The sequence below is a fragment of the Apteryx mantelli genome, chromosome Z (genome assembly GCF_036417845.1).
Source record: "Apteryx mantelli isolate bAptMan1 chromosome Z, bAptMan1.hap1, whole genome shotgun sequence".
NCBI lineage: Eukaryota > Metazoa > Chordata > Aves > Apterygiformes > Apterygidae > Apteryx > Apteryx mantelli.
Genome location: NC_090020.1, coordinates 35,781,229 through 35,801,181, shown reverse-complemented (window position 1 = coordinate 35,801,181; position 19,953 = coordinate 35,781,229). Strand labels below are relative to the sequence as shown.

Genomic DNA, 19,953 nt, shown 5'->3' with positions numbered 1-19,953 from the left:
TTGGCAAGCTGGACATAATCACATTCTGTCTTCTATACAGAACTGGATATTTTGGTTTTCTTTTCTTTTCTTTTTTTTTAATTTTTTTAATGAAAGGCAAGCAGCCATCACGTAGCTATGACACAGAGAGGGTTTTGCACTGTGGAAGCGAAGCAGGAATTGAGAAGAAAATTCACTACGATAATTCTATTGGTAACTTGCTTGAATGGACTGTTAGGATACAGCCTGATAAGAAAACATTGCAGTCGTTTTTTTTCTTCCAGATTCGGAAATAACTCGGCTTCTTTTTGTGACAAATCTTTGCAATGTCACCCTTTCTGGATGACATCTCCCAATCTCCTATGCAACTGGAGTCTGAAACTGGAGCTGCTCGAACAATCAGTCACTCGAACTGTTTATGTGAATCATGCCTGCAAAAGTGAAAATGTGCATTTGTTATAAGCCTGGTTCACAGCAGCACTGTTTGTCTGTAAAAGCATTTTGTGTGATACAGTCCTGAAGAGCTGTTCCTCTCACTGCGTCTTTTCTGTAAATATTGCTAGAAGTAGAGTACATTTTAACAGTAAATAGCAGTATGCCTGGGCTGCTTTTCCATGTTGAACTTCCATGCAACCTTAACTTTGACCATCTTAGTGTAAACAGTTTATATTTTCTAAGATTCATTTTGGTTTTATTTTTCTATTTTTAATTATGTACATATAAAATACACAGAATAAATATTAAAATAAATTGTATTATATCTTGGCTTTTATGAAACTTGACACAGGAGAACCGCTTTCTGTATTCTAAACCCTAATGTTCCTTGTGGTTTTCTTTAAGGGGAGAAATGAAAGCTTTTGTGATTAATTTGAAATAGATTCTCTTTTCAGCTTTAACTGAACGGGTTATATCCCTGTGGGGGACTAGAAGGATGGAGAAAGGAGCGTGGGTGAAGGAAGAAAGCGTTCTTTCCTGGCAGTCTAGGGACATTTCCTTGTATTACCCTTCTAAAATTCATTTGTGTTTTGGCATTATTTCTTCAGTGTGTGATGTATTTCTTGCAACTTTTTTCCTTAGTACCCTCTTTTTTTTTTTTCTTTTCTGTCCTCTTCTGTCGCACAGCCTCATCTCCTATACCTTTCCCTCCTACTGGTACCTCCTTTTTGTCTTGTGTGGGACGTGATTCACCTCCTTCACCCACCAGTGCCCAGCCTGACGTTTGGTCTGGCACAGACCCTGTAAAGGTCATGTTGTTGCCACCTTTCCTAAGTGACCAGGCACAGCATGTTAGTGTCCGGGGACCCTTTCGCCTCTTCTGCCAAGCCACAGGTAAGTTGGAGGACCCCGCGCGAGCCATCCCTTTCTGTGTTAAAGGGTTGGGTGTGCGGCCGCGTCCCGAGGAACGCGTTTGACGTGAAAGGTGACCGTTTCGGGACGTGTTACGAACGTTGTGGCAACAGTCGGCGGTTTAGTACTTTTCAGAATTGGGTGCTGCAAGTAGCATACTGCAAAATACGGGCTCTGATTTAGCAGCCTGCTTAAGTACGTTAACAGTCAGCAGGCTCACTTCCATGCCCGAGTCACTCATGGGATCATGATTGAGTATGAATAAGCTTAGCAAGGAAATATTTTCGCTATTGGGATGGATACAGTTTTAAAAATACTTCTGTTGAATCCAGCTTCTATTGGATTTGTTATTTCATTTATCTTCCTGGACCTGGTCTGTTACTTTTTTTTATTATTAAAATTATTTTAAAAGGTAAAGTTCTTACAGTAATGATAACTTTTGTTTTATGAAGTAAATGTTATCTGAGGCCTACAGTCAAAGGTCAAAGCTATTTTTTCAATGGAAAATCAACATTTCTCTTTCAGCTTTTGTTTGGACAGTAGTTGTCTGCTTAAGCTAAGTGAGTTTTAATGGATATAAGATGTAACTGGTCTTAAGATGTAACTTTATTCCTTGAAATAAGAGAATAAGTTTGAAATCGTTTAATATAGATTAATTTTAAAAGTAACATTTCTTTTTATTGATATGTTTATGATTCTTAAAATGTTACATGGAATCAGATCAAAATGCATGAATTTTCATTAATGTTATGTCTTTACGAAGGTATGGTTTGTGTTTCCATGGCTAAAAACAACAGTGGGACCAGGTTTTGTAACAAGAATTTCTTCACTGCTGCTATAGACAAGGTGCTTAGAAGCTTTTTATTTCCAGCATGAGAAAAATTTGGAATAATAGTATAACTCATGGAGCAAGAGAGATTTAAATAGTCTCATAATCATGCTACAGATCAGGAATTTATTTTTAAATTACTTCCTTTTTTAATGCAGTGATATCTGTGTATTTGGTATCTGTTAATGTCTGTTTTAACACGTTTTTCACGTGCTGCTTCTTAAAAATTGTCAGTAATTGTAATTGCCTTGGCAGTAAACTTAAGACAGAAGGAACTGTGTCCTAAAGTCACCCTCTGGATTTCCCCGCTGCAGAAGGTAGGGACAAGTAGTGCAAGGAGCTGTTACAGGACTCAGACTCCAAAAGGTACAGTAATGACTCAGGGAGACCAGGCGTCCCCATGTGTGGAGGGTGAGATTAGTCATCTGGGAAGGGGTTTCCACTGTCTCTCAAAAAGCAGTGAATCACTAGACTTTATCTTTTAGATGGGTGTTTCATCCTCTTTAGGAAATGAGACATTTGGCTGATACATCACACTCCTCCTCTTACTCAGAATTGCAATTTTTGTTCCATTGATTAAAAAATAAAAATAAAATCCAGCATACCAAACTGAAATGAGCCTTCTGCATCCTTCTGGGATGTGTCTGTGAGGATGTATAAATTTATTCTTGGGGGATAAGCAGACGCATTGACCAAGAAGCACTCTACTTGGATTTATTCACATTCCTTCACTGATTGTTGAGACTTCTTTAAATAAACATAGCTCTAATGGAACTTTTTCCCCCAGCAATGATTATAACACAAAATGCGTTTGCAAGGAACAGAAGAGTAAAATGAGACTGGCAGAGAGCTGAAGTGTCGTATTTGGTCTTCCGATTAAAGGATGTGGTTTAGTAAGGTTCCCTCTCTATAATGCAAACACATAGATTGCTGCATGCTCTGCTCAAAAAACTGAACCTTATTTTTTTTTTTAATCGGGTTTCTAACATTATTTTAATGAGGAGGATTGAGTTTCTTCTTTTTCTTGATCATAAATGGCTGCTTCAAGCTGTCTGGAAGCTCAGCAATAGTTCCGTTATTCATCTCTCGTTCATCCCACATGTTTTAACCTGAAAGCTTGCCTAAGGATAATACTTCACAACCTTGTAACTGGCTTCTTTCAACAGCAGCATTAAGTTGAAGTGGATACAGCACCAACAGCCACTTGTCATGTTTTGTTATTTTTTCTGGAAAAAGAGGGGTTTTTTTAAGAATGAGTTACCTCTGCCCTTCCTGAAAAGAAAGAAATATATCTGCTCTATTAACAAATTGCTTCTCAGTTTTTCTCTCTACTGCCCTGAAAAGTCTCATGTTTTCACATGTCTCCAAAGACCTGTTAGATACGCGCTAGCAAATATTAAGTTTCCTGTATACTTTCTTTAATGTAACTTTGTCTGCGTTACAGAATTTTTAAACACTTTAAAGACATTTGAGACAGGTTTGAAATAAATTGAGCAGACTACTACACCATCTGGTGCAGGGGAAAAGGCAGTGAGTTGATGAGGTACAGAACTGCTTTATAATTTCTCTCTCCTGTACTCTGTTGAATATAGATATAGTAGAAACAGGCTTTTTTAGTAGGGTCGGTTCTGCTTAAATATGTTTACTTTGACCCCTCCACAACTGTAGAGTATAACCTTGACCTTAATTTCACGGACAAGTTTTGTACTAGAATATTATGCTGAGCAACAATATAAATGGATTTATAGATAATAAGAAACCGTGAGCAGCGTTAGGCTTTATTTTTGTGGCTTTGGCCTGCAGCTTTGGGCTCTGTTTGTTTCCATGATGTCAAGACTTCTGACCTCCTTCCTTAGCTTGTCTGAAGCTGGAGGTTTTCCATTACTGCTCCTTAACTTTTCCCTCCTGTTAAAATTACTCGGGGAACAAAAATAAACGTTCTGCAAACACAGCAGTATACTTCAAGGGAGTTGTTATTTCTTAGAGGTACCGAGATGGGTACTTGATAACATCCACGTACAATGCCTGTTCACTGTGGTTATGCTATTTTAAAGGCAGGGCATAATGCAAGAAAGCTTCCCACGTTAGTGTGGGAGAAGATCCCTAATTCTCCAGAATCCAAATCACGAGTGATTTATTGATGTTTTTCTCTCTCAAGTGAAGCTTGAAGTTCCACTGAAAGGCATGGAGGAGAGTGGGGGAAATGCAGTACGTGGCACTTGGTGGGGCCCTGCTGCACCCTGAGTGAAACTAGACAAAGCGTCTGCGTAGCGAGTCCCAAACAGACCTTGCCCGAGGCCGCCTCCAAATGCCTGAGGTTTGCCTGTCCCGATAACACCAAGTAATGATGTGAAACAGGTCTCGGCAGAGGTGTCCTCCCTCTCAAAGCCTGACGAGTCCCAGATTTGCCCCCGGATGCGTCCCAGAGCCACCAACCAGCAGGAACGGGGGAGCTTCCCCTCCCTGCGTGCTGCTTGGCCAGTGGCTCCTGGGTGAGGACCTTGCCATGAGCAGCATCTCCAGCCGTGCCACTGCTGCGGGTGGGCGCTCTGCCCTCTGGGCTGCTGTGCATCGGGGCGCCCGTGACGGTGGTGCGCGTGTCCAGCTAGGGAGCCCAGCCGAGAGAGGGATGGAGACCTGCAGCGCCCAGAGCAGCAAGGGGCTGCTTAGAAAAATCATTCATGCTGGACAGCAAAACGTTTGAGTCTAGGACTATAAATCACAGTGTTTCAGTATCTCACAGCTCAGTTTAGGTGGGATTTTGTTAATGTTGTAATCTTGTTCCAAGTGGAATACAAACAGAAAATACACTTGTGGGTTTTTTTTTTTTTTAAACCAGTTGCTGTTTTCCACCTGTTTTTTTGTGGGCTGCTGTATAAAATAATCCCCAGAGCATCACCTCTTCTGAAGGTCTTAATAGGTGTTTCTTAACTGACTGATGTGTCATCAACATGAAAATGCTACTGTGTGTTTGAGCAGCAGTTAAGTCTCTTAAATAAAACTGAGAGCCTAGAGAGGAAAAGCTTGGCTTCCCCCAGAAACAGTCAACCCACTACATAAATACTTGAAAACTTCCTAAAATATTTTGTTAACTTTTATGTAGCATATTTTGAGATTAACACGGTGTGCTTTGCTGAAGCAGTACTGCTAACTTTAATCTGTACAGTTACTTATTAATCCGCACTTGGTTTATCTTTATCCTCATGTGGGAATGCTAAATTTGTACCCTGTTAACCAGTTCTAGATCCTGCTTGGTGTATTAGCCTGTCCCCGAAGCTCTGGTGTCTTACCTCGTGCTAGCTGTCTACAGTTCGCTTTCAGCATCTGGGGCTGCAGTAATCTGATAGTAACTGTTAATTTGTCCTTTTGCATATTGTGGTTTTGTACTGCCTCCTTTAATGATTTCTGCACTGGCTGCATCACTTAAAGGCACCTTGGTATGATAAAACCATTCCTTCCATGTACATCTGTGATGCACCACCCTTTTTTTTATTATTATTACTTAAAGTATACTTAAAGTATACTTTAATAAGTATATTACTTAAAGTATACAAGACAGCTTAAAAAATTAAGATTGTTCCCTTAATATGTTAACAGAAGAGGACTTAAGTCATCACTTGGAAGATCAACTGAATATTTCAGACCAATTTTAAATAAAAACCATGCAGACATTAAACTAAAAACATCCTTTTTCCTGCTTTAGAACATGATAGGTTACAGTTAGGTTATGGCTGTCACTATCTTATGACAGTGTTGGCACTTGTTGTTTCAGAAATCTGGGACTGCTGTGGCCCTAATAGATCCATCAGCTTGTATACATAAATGACAAAAAAGCCTGATTAAGTGTTGGTATTATCATCCTAGCTCTGATGACTCCTCAGTAGTGGCACCTATGTAAGACATGAATGCAACATTCTTAAATTCTGGTGTCAGCAGCGAATTTGACAAAATCCTGCAAAAATTTCTTTTGCTGTGCACTTTGATATGTAAAGACAACGGTCAAATTAAGAAAAATGTGGAAAAATGTGCAAGAACAATTACTATATATTTTTTTCTTAATGTATGCTTTCTTTTAAGGACTAGAATAAGCTTACCTTAAAGATAATGTCAGTCCAAGACACATCAGGATAAAGATGGGGGCATAAAGTAGAGGGGGAAGTAAAGCCAAGGGTGTATTATTAACTCCTCTTCAAAAGATTCAAATCAGCAAAGAAAAACTAAGGAAGTGTTTTCTTGTACAGTACTGTACAGCTGACAGAATTCATACAGGTTTTTCCTGTGCAATGAATAATAGTGTGCAGAAGTTGGGAAACCTCCTTTTGTATGATTTTTCTTTTTTTTTTTGGAGCATTTATAAATTAGCAAGTGTCAAAATCTCTTTCTCCCCAATGAGAAAATCTGTCTGGTTAGGACTAGTAATTGTAGCCTGCAAATAATTATTACTGTTGTAATGTGCTTAAAGCTTAAAACATTTCAAATTACATTCATGTTGTAGCCTATCCCGTATTATCGAAATACCAGTGAATTTTGTTAGTGTTCTTGTGTATTGCTAAATTGTATCAATTGCCTCATCTGCTAGCAGAGGACTATAGGTAAATTAAGACGATTGATAGTCTTCAAATATCTGAAACTGCCCCAATGTTAAAATTTTTTAGATCAGGATCCTTTACTCTTTTGACAGAATAATCTATTCAAAAGGTCTGCTGAGAGTCAGGAAAACAACTGGTACCTTCTCTTTTGGTTAAAAAACGTACAAAGGGATACCTGTGCGAAGCAACAGCTGTGCTGCTTCAGTTTAGTCCTTTCGTTCTGGAATGAGGTGCTGCATAGGCTTTTTGCAGAGCCAAGCTGATTTGATTACCCCCCTCCCCCCCCCCCCAAAAAAAAGCAGTATGCATCACCTGAATTTTAATGTACACGTGCAAGCTAAATATGTGCACATTACTGACAATCATAGATTCCACCTCTAACAAGGATTATTGGGGGACCAGAACTGTGCAAGAAGAAGCTGTCATGGATTCTGCAAAACAGCTTTTTGTGGTATGACTAGCTATAAAGAAAATGTGAAGTTTGCTTCACGTTTGGGTTTTCAAGATCCAAACGTATTTTTTAAAGTGTTTTCCAGCACATCTGAAAAATCTCAGGAGACATTCACTTTGCTCTGTGTTTGCTTCTATATACCATTTGCTTATAAGGTTTTATTTCACTTCCTCGCTTAGCTGTTCTTCTTTTGTAATTCATCATAAATATTTAAACTATTTTTCTCCTTGCTTAATATGGAACTCTGATTCTGTAATATCTCAGCTCAAGGCTGGTATTAACTCCTAAACCCTTGTCATGATTGAGAAGTTGGATTTCCCAATCCGACCTCTTAAGACATATGACAGATTTGGGTTGGTGTTGAAATCCCTGGAACATAATGTCAATGTTTATGTTCTTAAGAACCTCTTGTTGTTACCCCGCTAACCCTGTTTGCAAACTGATGTGCTGGGCCCCAGACTATAGCGGCTATCTTTACCCTTCTCCACTTACCTTTGACAGCTACAGCTGGTAGGCTTATAATAATTAATCCCTCAATCTGATGGCAGATTAACTGGGTAATTATTTGGAACACAGCTGTCACTAATTTTTTAACCATTTCAGCAGAAACTGCTAACCAAAGCTGCTTCAACAATATCGTGTGCATTGTCCCCTCAGTGAAGATCAAAATCTCGCTTCCTTCTCTTCCAGCCATTTTCCTGCCAGCTCAGTCTGGCAAACAATTGAGCAGATGGCATAGTTCACGCTCTCTGGAAAGTTAAGAGTGTTGTCTGGAGAGCTTATTCTTCCCTCAAATAGGGAATGTGTTTTCCAGTTTCCCTTTTCACCTTATTTTAAAGCTTAAATATATGTAGTAGCCTTGTTAGCTGATAGCCCCAAAGTAAGTAACCAAACTCTAACTGGAAACTCAACACCTAGTTCTAGCTGATGTAGCTAGATCTAACTAGTCTCTAGTTCTAGCTTGCTCAGACTTGGTCTAATTAATCTTTACAGGCTATTAGCTGGGTTCTCATTGCAAACCCTTTCTGAGACCCACTGAGAGACTATCTAAATACATGCTATTGAAGCTGGGATCCACAGCAGCTGTGTTGCATTTCCAGCTCATAGACGACAGCAGCTGTGTTGCATTTCCAGCTCATAGACGAGCCAGCCATTTTCCCCATCTGCATTTCATTTTTGGCTGAGAAGGCAGATGCTGTGTCCCACTTTCATCTGTGTGCACTGCGCATTGCCTGCGCTGGTGAAGGAAGGCTTTTTCCAGCTTGTATGTGGCTCATGTTTCCCGCCAAGCCCTTCTTGTTTTTCTCTCTTTTTGATAAGGCAGCATCAGCTTGCAGAGTTGATGTTTTATAAATGTACTAGTAATTTAACAAAGGCACTAGAGTTTTGAAGGAGGGTGTCAGCGTTCTTCAGTGTACATTACTTGCTGCTTGAAGTGCTAATCTTTGTTGGCATTTTGGAAAGGTCTGTTTCCCTTGGGCTTTTTATGTGAGATTTTTCATTGCTGTTTCAAGCTATGTGCACTTTCTTCCTTAGAAGGCTAACGGCTTGTGCTTCAGTTTACAAAGGAAGACCCAGTTAGCTGGGGTATAGACTGAAATACAAGGCCCTGCCTGACATGTCCGCTGCAGAAAACCGCAGGGGTATTTGTGTAAGAGAATCTGGATTTTAGGATTCTTCCCCCCACCCCCACCCCAACCTGCCGCCCTTCTGGTTGCTTCATTTATTCTTTAGCTACTTGTCACCGGCAGTGACTGCAACTCCTAAGACTCATGGAGCTCTGAGCAGCCTCCAGTTGAGCTTCCCTTCACTCACTGAGTCATGCTGGTAGTTGCTTTCCACATTAATGATTAAGGATGGACTAACCTTTTCCTGGGCTCACTTTGAATGTGATTTAAAATAATCTTTCCGCACTCAGATTATAGTGTGTTTTTAAAACTTAATCCCTGCTCTGGATGACAGCTTCCTATATGATCTTGATATTCTGAAATCTGGGATGTTTGGTACAGCAGCATTCAATACAAGCCAAAGCTCCAAGCTAAATATTGAGCGTTAAACCCAGATGTCACTCTTTTTTTTTTTTTAAGATTAATTTTTCTGTTTCTATTTTTTTTTTTTTTTTAATCTGCTGCTTGCTGTCAACTTTGGGAGGGTTTTTGTTTTATATCTGTTGTGGAATAACGGAGAGTCATTTCCAAACCTAAACCTTCTGTCACTTAAGATTATCTCTGGTGGCACTGCTGTGTCTGGATTTTAGGAATTTGTGAAAAAGACTCTTTGTTACCTTGCTAAAATTTCTCTATGGGATACCTGTCAATTATCTTCCCTGGATTTTAACTTGTTCCTGAGTCTTGGAGATTAGTTTGGCTGGAGAAAGCATTAAGAGGTTTAGGCTTGCTGACAGTTTGTGCTTTGTTTTACCCAACTCACCTCCCTCCATCTTGAGATGTTTCTCTGGCTAAATTTTAGGAAAGCCTTGTTTCGATGTTATCCTTTAACTTCAGGAACGGTCTAACAATGTGGAAAAACACTGGGTTAAAGCAGTAACAGCATGGTAGCACTTCTGGAGTATTTTACTCTACAGCTTCATTAGGTGTTTTTGAAATGTGCACACAGCTCTGAAGGTTTTTGCATCTGACAGAAGGAAATGGGTTGGCCAGTATTCCCCCTCCGCTCCCCTCAACCTTATTATGTCAATGAGCTCTACTTAATCCATAATCTCTTGCCTTTAAATTTGTATCCCAGAGCTTTCTTGAAAGCCTGCTGTTCTGAATCAGTAGCTTTATACTTTAGTTTCAACTCCTTTGCCCTGGATTTTTTTTTTCTTAAAATGGGGAATTTACACCAATACTTCAGTGACCGAAGTTAGACTCTGGGTAGAAATTTACTTTACAAGCAGCTGCAGTGGTTTAAGTTTTTACCACTACCTCTGTCTGCTGAAATTGTTCCCGTGGAAGATCTTGAGAGGAAAATCCATCTGGCCTTTAAATGTATGTTTTTTGCAAACCTGGCTGACTTGAAGTAGGTTAGAGAGCCTGTGTTCCCAGTAGAGCTGCAAGGGCAGTAACATTTCACTCCAAGTGCTGACAGCAGAGGCATAGAAAATTTAAACATAGGCAAAAGTAACAACCATTTTCACAATGGAGGAGGAGCTTGCACCGAGAAAATGGGTCGTTCCAAAGGTGTAGCAAGGGTTTTTTGTTTGATACACCTTTATTTTTTATACTTATAACTGTTAGCCTTCCTCCTTTTAAAATAGATTAGGTGGTAAATTAGATTGTTAATAATTATTTACGGAGACTGGAGCAATGGTTTCAAAGTAAAACATTTGAAAAATCTTCCCTTGTTGCTTAAATGTAGCTATTTACATATCTAGACTGTCTTGCTGTTTCTTTGTTTGAATATTATGTATTAATAAGATCACTTTTTTAAATCTTTCAAGCATTCTTAAAAAGGATGGCAATGTAAGTAGATCACGTTTTAGAAATTCATATTTGAAGGTTTGCACTAGTCATGCATTTCATTTGTGTTATGGCAACTGTAACAAATGTAGAATGCATACATTTACTTTTTTATATTTGAAAAGTACTTCTCTGTTGCATCTTTAAGTCTGAATTTGTCTTACTCTAGACTTGTAGCAAAGTTAGATTTAAAGAACGGGACTCAAGTTTTTTGCAGATGAACCTGCTTGTCAGCATATGTTTGTTGTTCAATCACGAGACGCAAAAAGTAGAGAAAGCAACAGCAGTGCCTGAGAATCAGGACTGAACCACAGTGAAACGCAAAGATCAGGAGAAACCCCCTCTTCCATGCAGTTCACAACAGACACCTGACCAGTGCTTGCAGCTTGATTTTGCTGCTAACTTGCACAAGTCTTGCACAGTGGGGTTCCCCAGCGCTTCTGGCTGCGTGCAAAACAGAGGTATTCATGGGTCTGAGAAGAGCAAAATTGCCCAGTTGCAGCTTGTTCAGGGGTTGACCAAAGACAACACTGCTTGCAAGATTACCCAAATAAGTAAATAGTTGGATTTCACACTTTGGAAAACTGTGTCTCTAAACTGAGCTTTGAGTAGCACTGTGATCTTAAACACTGCAAAAGCAGAGCAGGTTCTCTGATGTAAATAAGAACAGGGAAATATTTGGAGTAATTTTAGGGAAGTGGTCTCCTGCACTGAACATGTCACTTTGTTGCCTGGTGCTAAAATAAGGTTTTTCAAGACCCTGCTTTTAGGCAAGAAATAGTTCTAGTCTCATGTGTTAGGACCTGAACTACTGCTAATAAATCTTGTGAGTTTGTGTCCTTAGACCTGAGCACCTGGCTTTTAGCTTTACAATGTCTGAGTAATAATTCTTTCTTTGACACTTGTCAAAGCTCATCCTGAGACCTTTGTCCCATCATTCCCTCTTCTTATTCATCTTCATTTTGGTCAAGTTAGTCTTCATTTCTCCATTCTAGATGATAGCTTGACTTCCAGTGACACTATCACTTAATTTCTCCTCTGTATTAATACAGTGCCAGATACAGATGTTGCATCTCTTAGAAGTTCTAATCCACAATAACACCCAAGAATGTTCTCTGAAGGCAGGTTTCAGCTCTTCAAAACCTAATTTTTTAATTCAAGATTTCTGGCTTGGGACTACGTTCGTATTTATTATTCCTTCTGTCTGTCCAAAACCAACTTCAGCCTTACTATACTGAAATAATTTGTTCATGGTTCCAGATTTCCCATGTTTTTAGCTACATATGACCTACATACTCTTAATAGTAGTACAATCACCCATAAAAAATTGATTTTTAAAAATGACTGTCTGCTAAGCTAGCTGTGTTCAGCATATACTTGCCCTCCCCACTTTTGTCAGAGCTGTTGCCAGTGCTTCTAAAGAGACTGTGCCACCTCCCCCTCTCCCTAAGAGATAAACTCTTACCAGTTTTAACTGAATCGTGTTCTCTATCATTCATCCTTGCTCTTAGTACTATTTTATTTCAAATTGTAGGGTATTAGTTTTGTTTCCAAACAAATTATGAGTTTACGTCATTACAGTGCAAATGTGCACAGATAAAGAGACTACCTTCCTTTTTTTGTCTGCTTGCACAGTAATCTAAAGTATACATAGTTTTCAGGACACAGACCTAGAATCAAGTATTTTTTTCTACAGAAAAATGCCACATCAATTTGCAGTCAAAAATACTCAGTAGTTACAGCTAGTTTCTGTAGTAAGTTATCTGTTCCCTCAGGCCATACTCGCAAAAATCCTTTATTTTCTCTCAACCCTGAATTTTACATCTTCTGTTGCTAAGTCTAGTCTGGATCATAAGCCCCCAAGGGAGTAACAGACATGTTTTAAAAGTCAGTATTACTGCAAGGTTCCTTCTTTGGCCCAGACATTTTTCTTTTAAATGAAAAAGCTCTGATGTTGCAAAATACACTTCAGCCAAACTTGCTAATTTTCTGGGAACAGCTGTTCTGTCCTCTGGGCTACTGTCAATCTCTGATTTATTCAAATTCTGTCCTCACAGGTAAGATGAATAACGGCAATAAGGCTAAAAGATTACATTGCTCTTTGTTGTTAATCCAAGCTTCTTCCAAGTTCTGTCTTGCCTAATTGCTGTGACTAATGGTTCTGTGCTTTTTCTGATTTTGCTGCTTTCATTAGTTCCAGGATCTTTGATGCACTGCGTTCTTGAACTTTTTTCCCCTCCTGTCCCTTATTTCAGATTTTACAACGCCTGTCTCAGGTGGTGTCAACTTTGTTCCTTAGCTTGATCAAGCACTAGAGAGCATTACCTAGTTTTGTAGGTGATCACACAGGCAGATAGTGCTGATTTCATTATCTGGTCTATCATGTTTGCGGGATGAGTTCCCACTTGTGCAAATCCAGATGCTTCCTTTCTACGAGCTCATTTACAACTTTGGCTTGAACCTCATTATCAAAGTTAGCTCTTTTTTATCTCGGCTTTTTGGTACCCAACATTTCAGTTAAAGAAACCTAAGAAACATTACAATCAACCTTTGAGTCTAAGACTTTAAGATTAGTCTTCCGTTTTCTATTCAAAGACTCATCTTAGTAGTTTTCCCAACGTAAGCTGACTGACATTTTTACAGGTCCAGATGATTCCCATTTTGTCTGGAAGAAGAACGGAGAAAAGATGAAGGCGTGCATCATGGAGCAATCTCATATGCTGGTTGATGGCAGATTGCATATTCTAAGCTGGGTGAAAGATTCAGTATCAGAAAGTACAGAATATAAATGCTCGGTTGTCTCGAAAGTTGGGAACGCAACATCGGAAGTGCTCATCACAGTTGAACATAAAGGTAGGTTGGTGCTGAATGTATACCCTGTTTGTCCTGATGCTGATACAAGGAGAGCTCTGTAATTATTTCACCCATAAAACACATACATAGGTGGAGATGTACCCCCTTCAAGTGCTTATGAAAAGCTTTTACAGCCATAAAAATTGCTTTTTTCCCCTCCCCCGCAGAACTAACCTGCAAATTAGCAGTTATGATCTAGAAATGAAACGGTAACTGCTACTTATTACCAAAGTCTTGCAGAAACTTAGGGGACTAAGTACATCTGAGGCAAATCATCACCTCACACAAAACTAATAGACATACTGGAAGTCAGGTGAGTATTAAGGAGGATTATAAAAGAATAATTCTTTGCAAGAACTATACTGGGTAACAAAGAAAAATTCTTTAATGCCAAGGAAGTCAAATAATAAAGAGACACCCCTGCCCTCTCCCCTCTATTTAAAAAAAAAATAATGATTTTAAAATCATCTGTAGCCAGGTGGGGACAGTTCTTACCTCTTCATTTTGATACTAATGGGCAGGAAGTCAGCTAGTTGACTTGAGCAGCTGGACAAGATAAATTCATCTTTGGGTACCCAGAACTGACTGAAGCAACTTCAGCATTATTTGCAACTAGCTTTTGAAAACTTAGACCTGGAGAAGGATATACGTAGTCTTTAAAAAGAGAGGAGGAGGAACGAATGTGATAGAGTGTATTTTCTGGAGGAAGAAAAATGAATTATTTGTAATTAGTTGGTCAATATCAAATGTGAATTTTTCAAGAGCATCTTATCCCAGCTTTTTTCAGAGATAAAAGAAAGCAGCAAAGGAAGTTGCATAGTTTCTTGCAAGTATTCCAGGCACTTTAAAGTTACTTGCAGAAGCAGAACAAAGAGCATCTCAGTGAAACTACTGTAAGTGTAAAACAGTGGGCTGCTTTCACTGTGACCCAAAAGATTCTATGTTGTCACTAGTGTCTTGAAGGATAAATAGAAAATATTTATTAAATCTGTGTATGGCACCACAGCGGTAGTAGGGACTGCAAGAAAAGCTGGCAGATGGTATTAGAACTAAAACTTTGTCAAGTTGAGATGTGGTAAAATGACGAACAAAGAATAACTAGCTACATAACATTATCAAAAAAGGGGGAAATAACAAACTTAACATAGCCAGCAGCATCATGTCATTCTTCTCCCCAGCCTTGATATGATCCAACTGCAATGTTCCTGTGCTTCTAGATGGATTTAGCTCTTCTAAGTGGTAGGTCATATCTTCTAGACCTTGACACATAGATTAAAGGCACTAAAGTTATTTGCTCTGGAGGTTAAAAAGTCTGCTGCAGAGGGGAAAAGACATGACAGTTTGAATAGAGGTTATTTCTAAATACCTTGAGAACAGGTAGAGCAGAACAGAGTACGAGATGGTGGCTTTTGTTCCTTTGAGCCCTGCCTTCTATGAGAATTACTGCAATTGAATAGGTCAACTTACTTGATTATTACTTAGTTATGTAATCATCCTGTTTACAATTTTCAGATAGTGCTGGTCAGGATGGATGGACCAAAGAATTTGATAGCTGGAGAACTGCCATCAGTGAACATGACAAGATGATGCAAAACTGGAAGAAGACATGGGTAAGAATTTTTGGAATACATACCTCATACTGTACTTTCTACATAACACTACAGTCTAATTTTATAATGGCCTATGCCACTTCTGCAACTGAAAGCATTTGTATAACAAAGGGATCAGTGTTTCTGTGCATGTTGTCATTCTGGAAGGACCCGCTGAACAGTAAGACCTATTTCATTTATTTTGTGTATTGCCATTATGTCAGCTTCCTCCTTCTGTCCACTTACCAAGAGCTAAGTCAGTAAGAAATAAATCATACTGCCGAAAAGGGTGAGACTGTTTGTACTGAACGTAGTAGATTCATTTGACTCCATCTGTAAGACTTTAATTGGGTTGCAGAGACTATCAGACTTCGTAACTGGTATTGTCTATCAAAGCTGGCCTTTCTTATTTAAAAAAAAAAAAAAATCTGTATGTCACTTTCAATGTTTTTGTCCAAGAGTTAAAACAGAGGTTACTTTTGATATCTTTTGGACATGACAAGTACTTGTTGCACGTGGAATAGATAGTATAGGCAACCTCTAAAACCCATTTTATTTTAAACCTGCATTAACACTGCATTCTGAACTTCTCCTTCAGGAGAGCTGCAACAAGAAAAACACCCTCTAATGGACAAAGGAATAACAGGCTGGGATAAGAAATGTATGCGCGTTAGAATGCCTAGTACTCTAACATCACTGTGTTCAAAGAGGTATATGCAAGTGCTAGTGCTGGCATTGGGGCTGATATTCAGGAGAATCAGCTGAAGCTTGAAGTGGAACAGGATTTCCTCAGTGCACCAAAGAATAACTTACTTGCTCCAAGAGAGGCCACCTGTCCTGTGTTGGAACCATCTCTGGTTATCTGATGCCAGTCATTTCAGCTTAATGAAGAACAAAAGTGGTCTTAGTAAGACTTGTGCTGCTCAAACAATATAATATGGTCTATGGCTTCTGTTTTGAGTTCATTAAGAAAACCAGTTCTTTTGGGGCTTGATGATCTTGGCATATAAATTAGAGATCAATAAGTAAGATTTGGATGGCATTTATTTAAAGGCACTTCCACAGTCCCGTTTATTTTCTTTTAATATGTTTACCCTTAAACCCTATTCCCAGTGTTTTAAAGAGCGTTCCTTTCTGGTGTCAGCACGTTCATTTAAGATTTAACTTAGCTGTTCCAGTACCCTTGGTCACAAAAGTTTCTGTACCAAATCAAGAAATTCTGACAATGCTCAAAATATAGGTGGCTCACAAAGCACCTAAGTTAAAGCAGACTGAGTTATTGCAAATTATTCTTCAAAATTTGAGATAGTTGTGGTAACTTTAAACACTTGTATGTTCAATGAATTTTAAGACTAAAATTGTATCAAGTTCACTTAGTGAACAACCACAGACTATAAATGTGGGGACCTACTTATTCCACAATGAAATGATGTTTTACTGCATTGCTGTTCAGTTTTGTCTTTCTGCAACCAATAAATAAAAAGTTTGAGGCACAGTTGGTTTTCTCTTTGTCTTCTCAATGGTCTTCAAAAACCTGGAAGTAAGATGTTGTGTTTACCTAAGAATCACTACAGATGGAGCCACAGGCAATAGGGGAAAGCTTCATACTTACCCCTAAATTAATCCCAAACTGGTAAGATTTAAATTAGATGGTTTGTTTCTGACTTTAAAGAAAGCATTCTCTCCCTCCTAAACTTTAACTTTGAGACTTTTCTGAATGATTCATTTTCAATGCCAGACCACCTTACTGTCATGCACGCAGGGTGAAAATTCTTATACAAAAGCCTTTTTCCCTATTTTTCATATTAACAATCACAAATTAATGCTTGAATGGACTTCTGACATCAAGGTTCAGTGGGAAGTATTTTTTTTAATTTTTTTCTGCTTAGTCATAAAAGATGTTATAAGGGACAATTAAAAAAACCTTTTCTTAAATTGTCCCTCTTTCATCTATTAAACTGATTTTGAACAGATTTAAGTTTGGTTTTGTGTTGCTGAATGAGAAGGTACGACCTCTACAAGACCGAATTGAGAGATTTTTAAATAAGCATAGCTGTGCTTTGCCTTGTCGCTGCAAACATACAAACTGTTGGCAATCAATACATTAACCTAGTACAGGTGGGGAACCACTATGAAGAAAAAGAGGTGCTACCAGTCAGGGTGGCTATAGCTGTTAGATCACACTATTTTATACCCATTAGCTTTTTTGATATTACCTTAATCTTAAAATAGTTTATTCTTCAATTTACTGTGCGCCATTCGAAAAAAGAAACCACCCTACCCTTAAGATAAGGACAGAGTAGCAAACTGACCAATTTCTCTCATTGCTTGAGGCAGCAGAGGCCCTCTGATACTTAGGCCTGGTGCAGCAGAGAGCCTAGCCTTAATACACCAGCAGAATTTTTACTGGTAAAACCTGTCATAACAAGAAAGGCAAGGCTAAAGCAAAGCTTGTTACACCTGTAATTAAGCAGATCACAGGCTTTTTTTTCTAATCCTCGTTTCTTTGAACACACATGTGGGCCAATCAGTTTTAGCAATAAGGCTTCATCACACATTCTTAATCTGCGCAAGACAATTTCAGGAGGAGGTTATATACTAACAAACACCTCTGAAGTCATTATGAAAAAATCATCTGTTTAACAGAATTAGTAAACAGAGCAGTGACCCCATATAGTGAATTTCTTAAGGAGTTACTTCACCTTCTCCTTAGAAAATGGCTAAGAACAAGCCATAATGCTTCCAAAGTCACTCTGAATGCTCCTCTAGGATAAGACAAAAGCTTTACAGAAAATACAGCAAACACCAGGACGTGCACACTCCACCAACTAACATTCCATGCTACCATGCAGTGACTAGGAAAAAAACATTTAGCAGCTTTAAATGTGCATCAGAGTGGCATGAGTGTCAACAAACAGCAACCTACCTTAGGACCAAGGATATCTCCTGCCAGCCAAAACTGTTCTTCATCACTGAGATCTTTAATCCTCAATTTCCATTTAAGATTAGGTGAAACTAATACCAAAAAAAAGATTGTAACTAGTGAACAACTGTGCATTTCAGCCCAAGGCTGGTTCACTTCCTTTAAAGATGTTCTTCCTCAAAGCTGACAGTTCAGATATCCACTAACTGCCCACCAGAAGAGTTTACTCAAGTCACAAAGAATTGCACTTCAACCATACTTATAGAATCAATATATTATAGCAGATTATTTATACATCTTTCTTACATTCTACAAAATTGTTTGAACTTTGAAATTATTTATAGGTTTATTTATATATATATATGTATATTATATATATAATATCTCACCTCTAGCTTCACAGGGCAGCTACTTTCTGAAGTATTACACTGCAACTGGTAAGTGTGGTAAAGCATTTACAAACATACTTCAGAGATGCTGGCTGAAGCTCCTGGCATCAATATCATCTTTCAGAATGCTTGACAGAACTTACGTATGTATGTATCCTCCACTGCAGAAAAGGGAGTTCTCTAGGCTTGTCATCTGAGGTCTGCAAGCTGTAAACAATGGCATTTATATTGGGAATTCCCCCTAATATGCTCTGCCACCATTATGTGCTTGTTTAGTTTTATAAAGTTTCTATCCTATGTAAGATATAAAATTTCCCTACTTTATATGCAAACCAAGATCGACTAGAAACTCTTACATTTACACAATGACAGAACCTCAAACTGAAGCAAAGAAGAGTCTGCAGGAGTGGAGAAGCAGAGAGAGCAGGCTGGCCTGTTTCCTGACCTTCAACATCCTCTAATTTCAAGGCAAGACCTATAGTAAACTTGTCTTAACAGCATCAAGGAGCAGAAACATCCTCATTGCTCACCTCATCAGCTTCATAAAATTCCTAAACAGAGCTTTTTGAGTTCAGAAATCTCAGACCTCTGCAGTCTGTGCTGTCTCCCCTACACCTGCTGTGTGATCCCCCAGAAGAACAAAGTATCACAGGGGAAGAGCTAACTGGGAATTCTGTCATCATGGCTTTCCTTAATTAGTTTCAGTCAAGCTGCCTGCCTAAAATGCATTTCTTGTCTACTGGAAGACAGTGACACTGATGCCAGCCTGCCCACCTTAGCAGCTTTATATCCAAAACAAAACAAAAAAAAATCAGTTTATGTTCTTTAAACAAGACTTGACTTAAAAATAGAAAACAAAACACCCAAGACCCAAACTTCTGGCTCTTAGAATCTCTTTCCCAAAGAAAAACCATCTTTCTAGCAAGTTCTTCTGGCATATGGTACCACTAACAAATCAATGCTAAGTCCTTTAAACCATTACAAGTAACCACACCAGTTCAAGTGGTTCTGGGTTAAGACAATTTGTTTACGATTATAGTCTGCTGTAGTAATCAGCCAAGTACACAGAAATCTAGAAGAATTAGTCAGTGCCTCATGTGCTCCAGTGTGCATTTTGCTTAAAGGGAGTCAGAACAGTTTACTTAGCTGACTTCAGACATTTCTTAAATTATCTTCATTTTCTATACCCTCTTCCTACCTGGACCTGGAAATTAAAATTTTATGTAATTCAGTATTTACAGGTCTATAAAAAAAACAAAACAAAACAAAAAGAACAAACTTAAAAGCCGCATAGAATTGAATCTGGATTTACTGCTGCTCTTCTGAATTCAACGCCAGCACGTCAGTGGTTGCACTCTTTTCCAATTCCAGGGCATATGGGTTATACTCTTCTTCAAGCTTTTTTTTCCAGATTTTAACTACAGAATATGAGAATGAAAAAGAAAAAAAGTTACAGTATAATACTCAAGGAAAAACTTTAAATGAAAAGTCACACTGATTCTCTACTTCCTCCTCAAAGTAAACACTGAGGAAAGTTGGCACA

At 38.7% G+C, this 19,953-nt stretch overlaps 2 protein-coding genes across 2 annotated transcripts in view; one reads left to right on the top strand and one right to left on the bottom strand.

Annotated features, from left to right (window-relative positions):
• Window positions 1-943: 943 nt before the first annotated feature.
• On the top strand, window positions 944-15,779 carry LOC106498618 (uncharacterized). The gene is made up of 5 exons (XM_067316390.1): window positions 944-1,308; window positions 2,411-2,521; window positions 13,300-13,509; window positions 15,022-15,119; window positions 15,697-15,779. Exons 1-5 carry the CDS (start codon window positions 1,029-1,031, stop codon window positions 15,724-15,726), a joined length of 729 nt encoding a protein of 242 aa, XP_067172491.1. The 5' UTR covers window positions 944-1,028; the 3' UTR covers window positions 15,727-15,779.
• A 2,193-nt stretch (window positions 15,780-17,972) lies between these two features.
• SECISBP2 (SECIS binding protein 2) overlaps window positions 17,973-19,953 on the bottom strand; it is a 29,011-nt gene continuing 27,030 nt past the window's right edge. The window contains exons 19-20 of the mRNA XM_067316058.1: window positions 19,723-19,828; window positions 17,973-18,617 (exon numbers count right to left, since the gene is read on the bottom strand). Of these exons, the coding sequence (XP_067172159.1) occupies window positions 18,524-18,617; window positions 19,723-19,828 (200 nt within the window). The 3' untranslated portion in view covers window positions 17,973-18,523. The remainder of the gene's footprint in view (window positions 18,618-19,722; window positions 19,829-19,953) is intronic.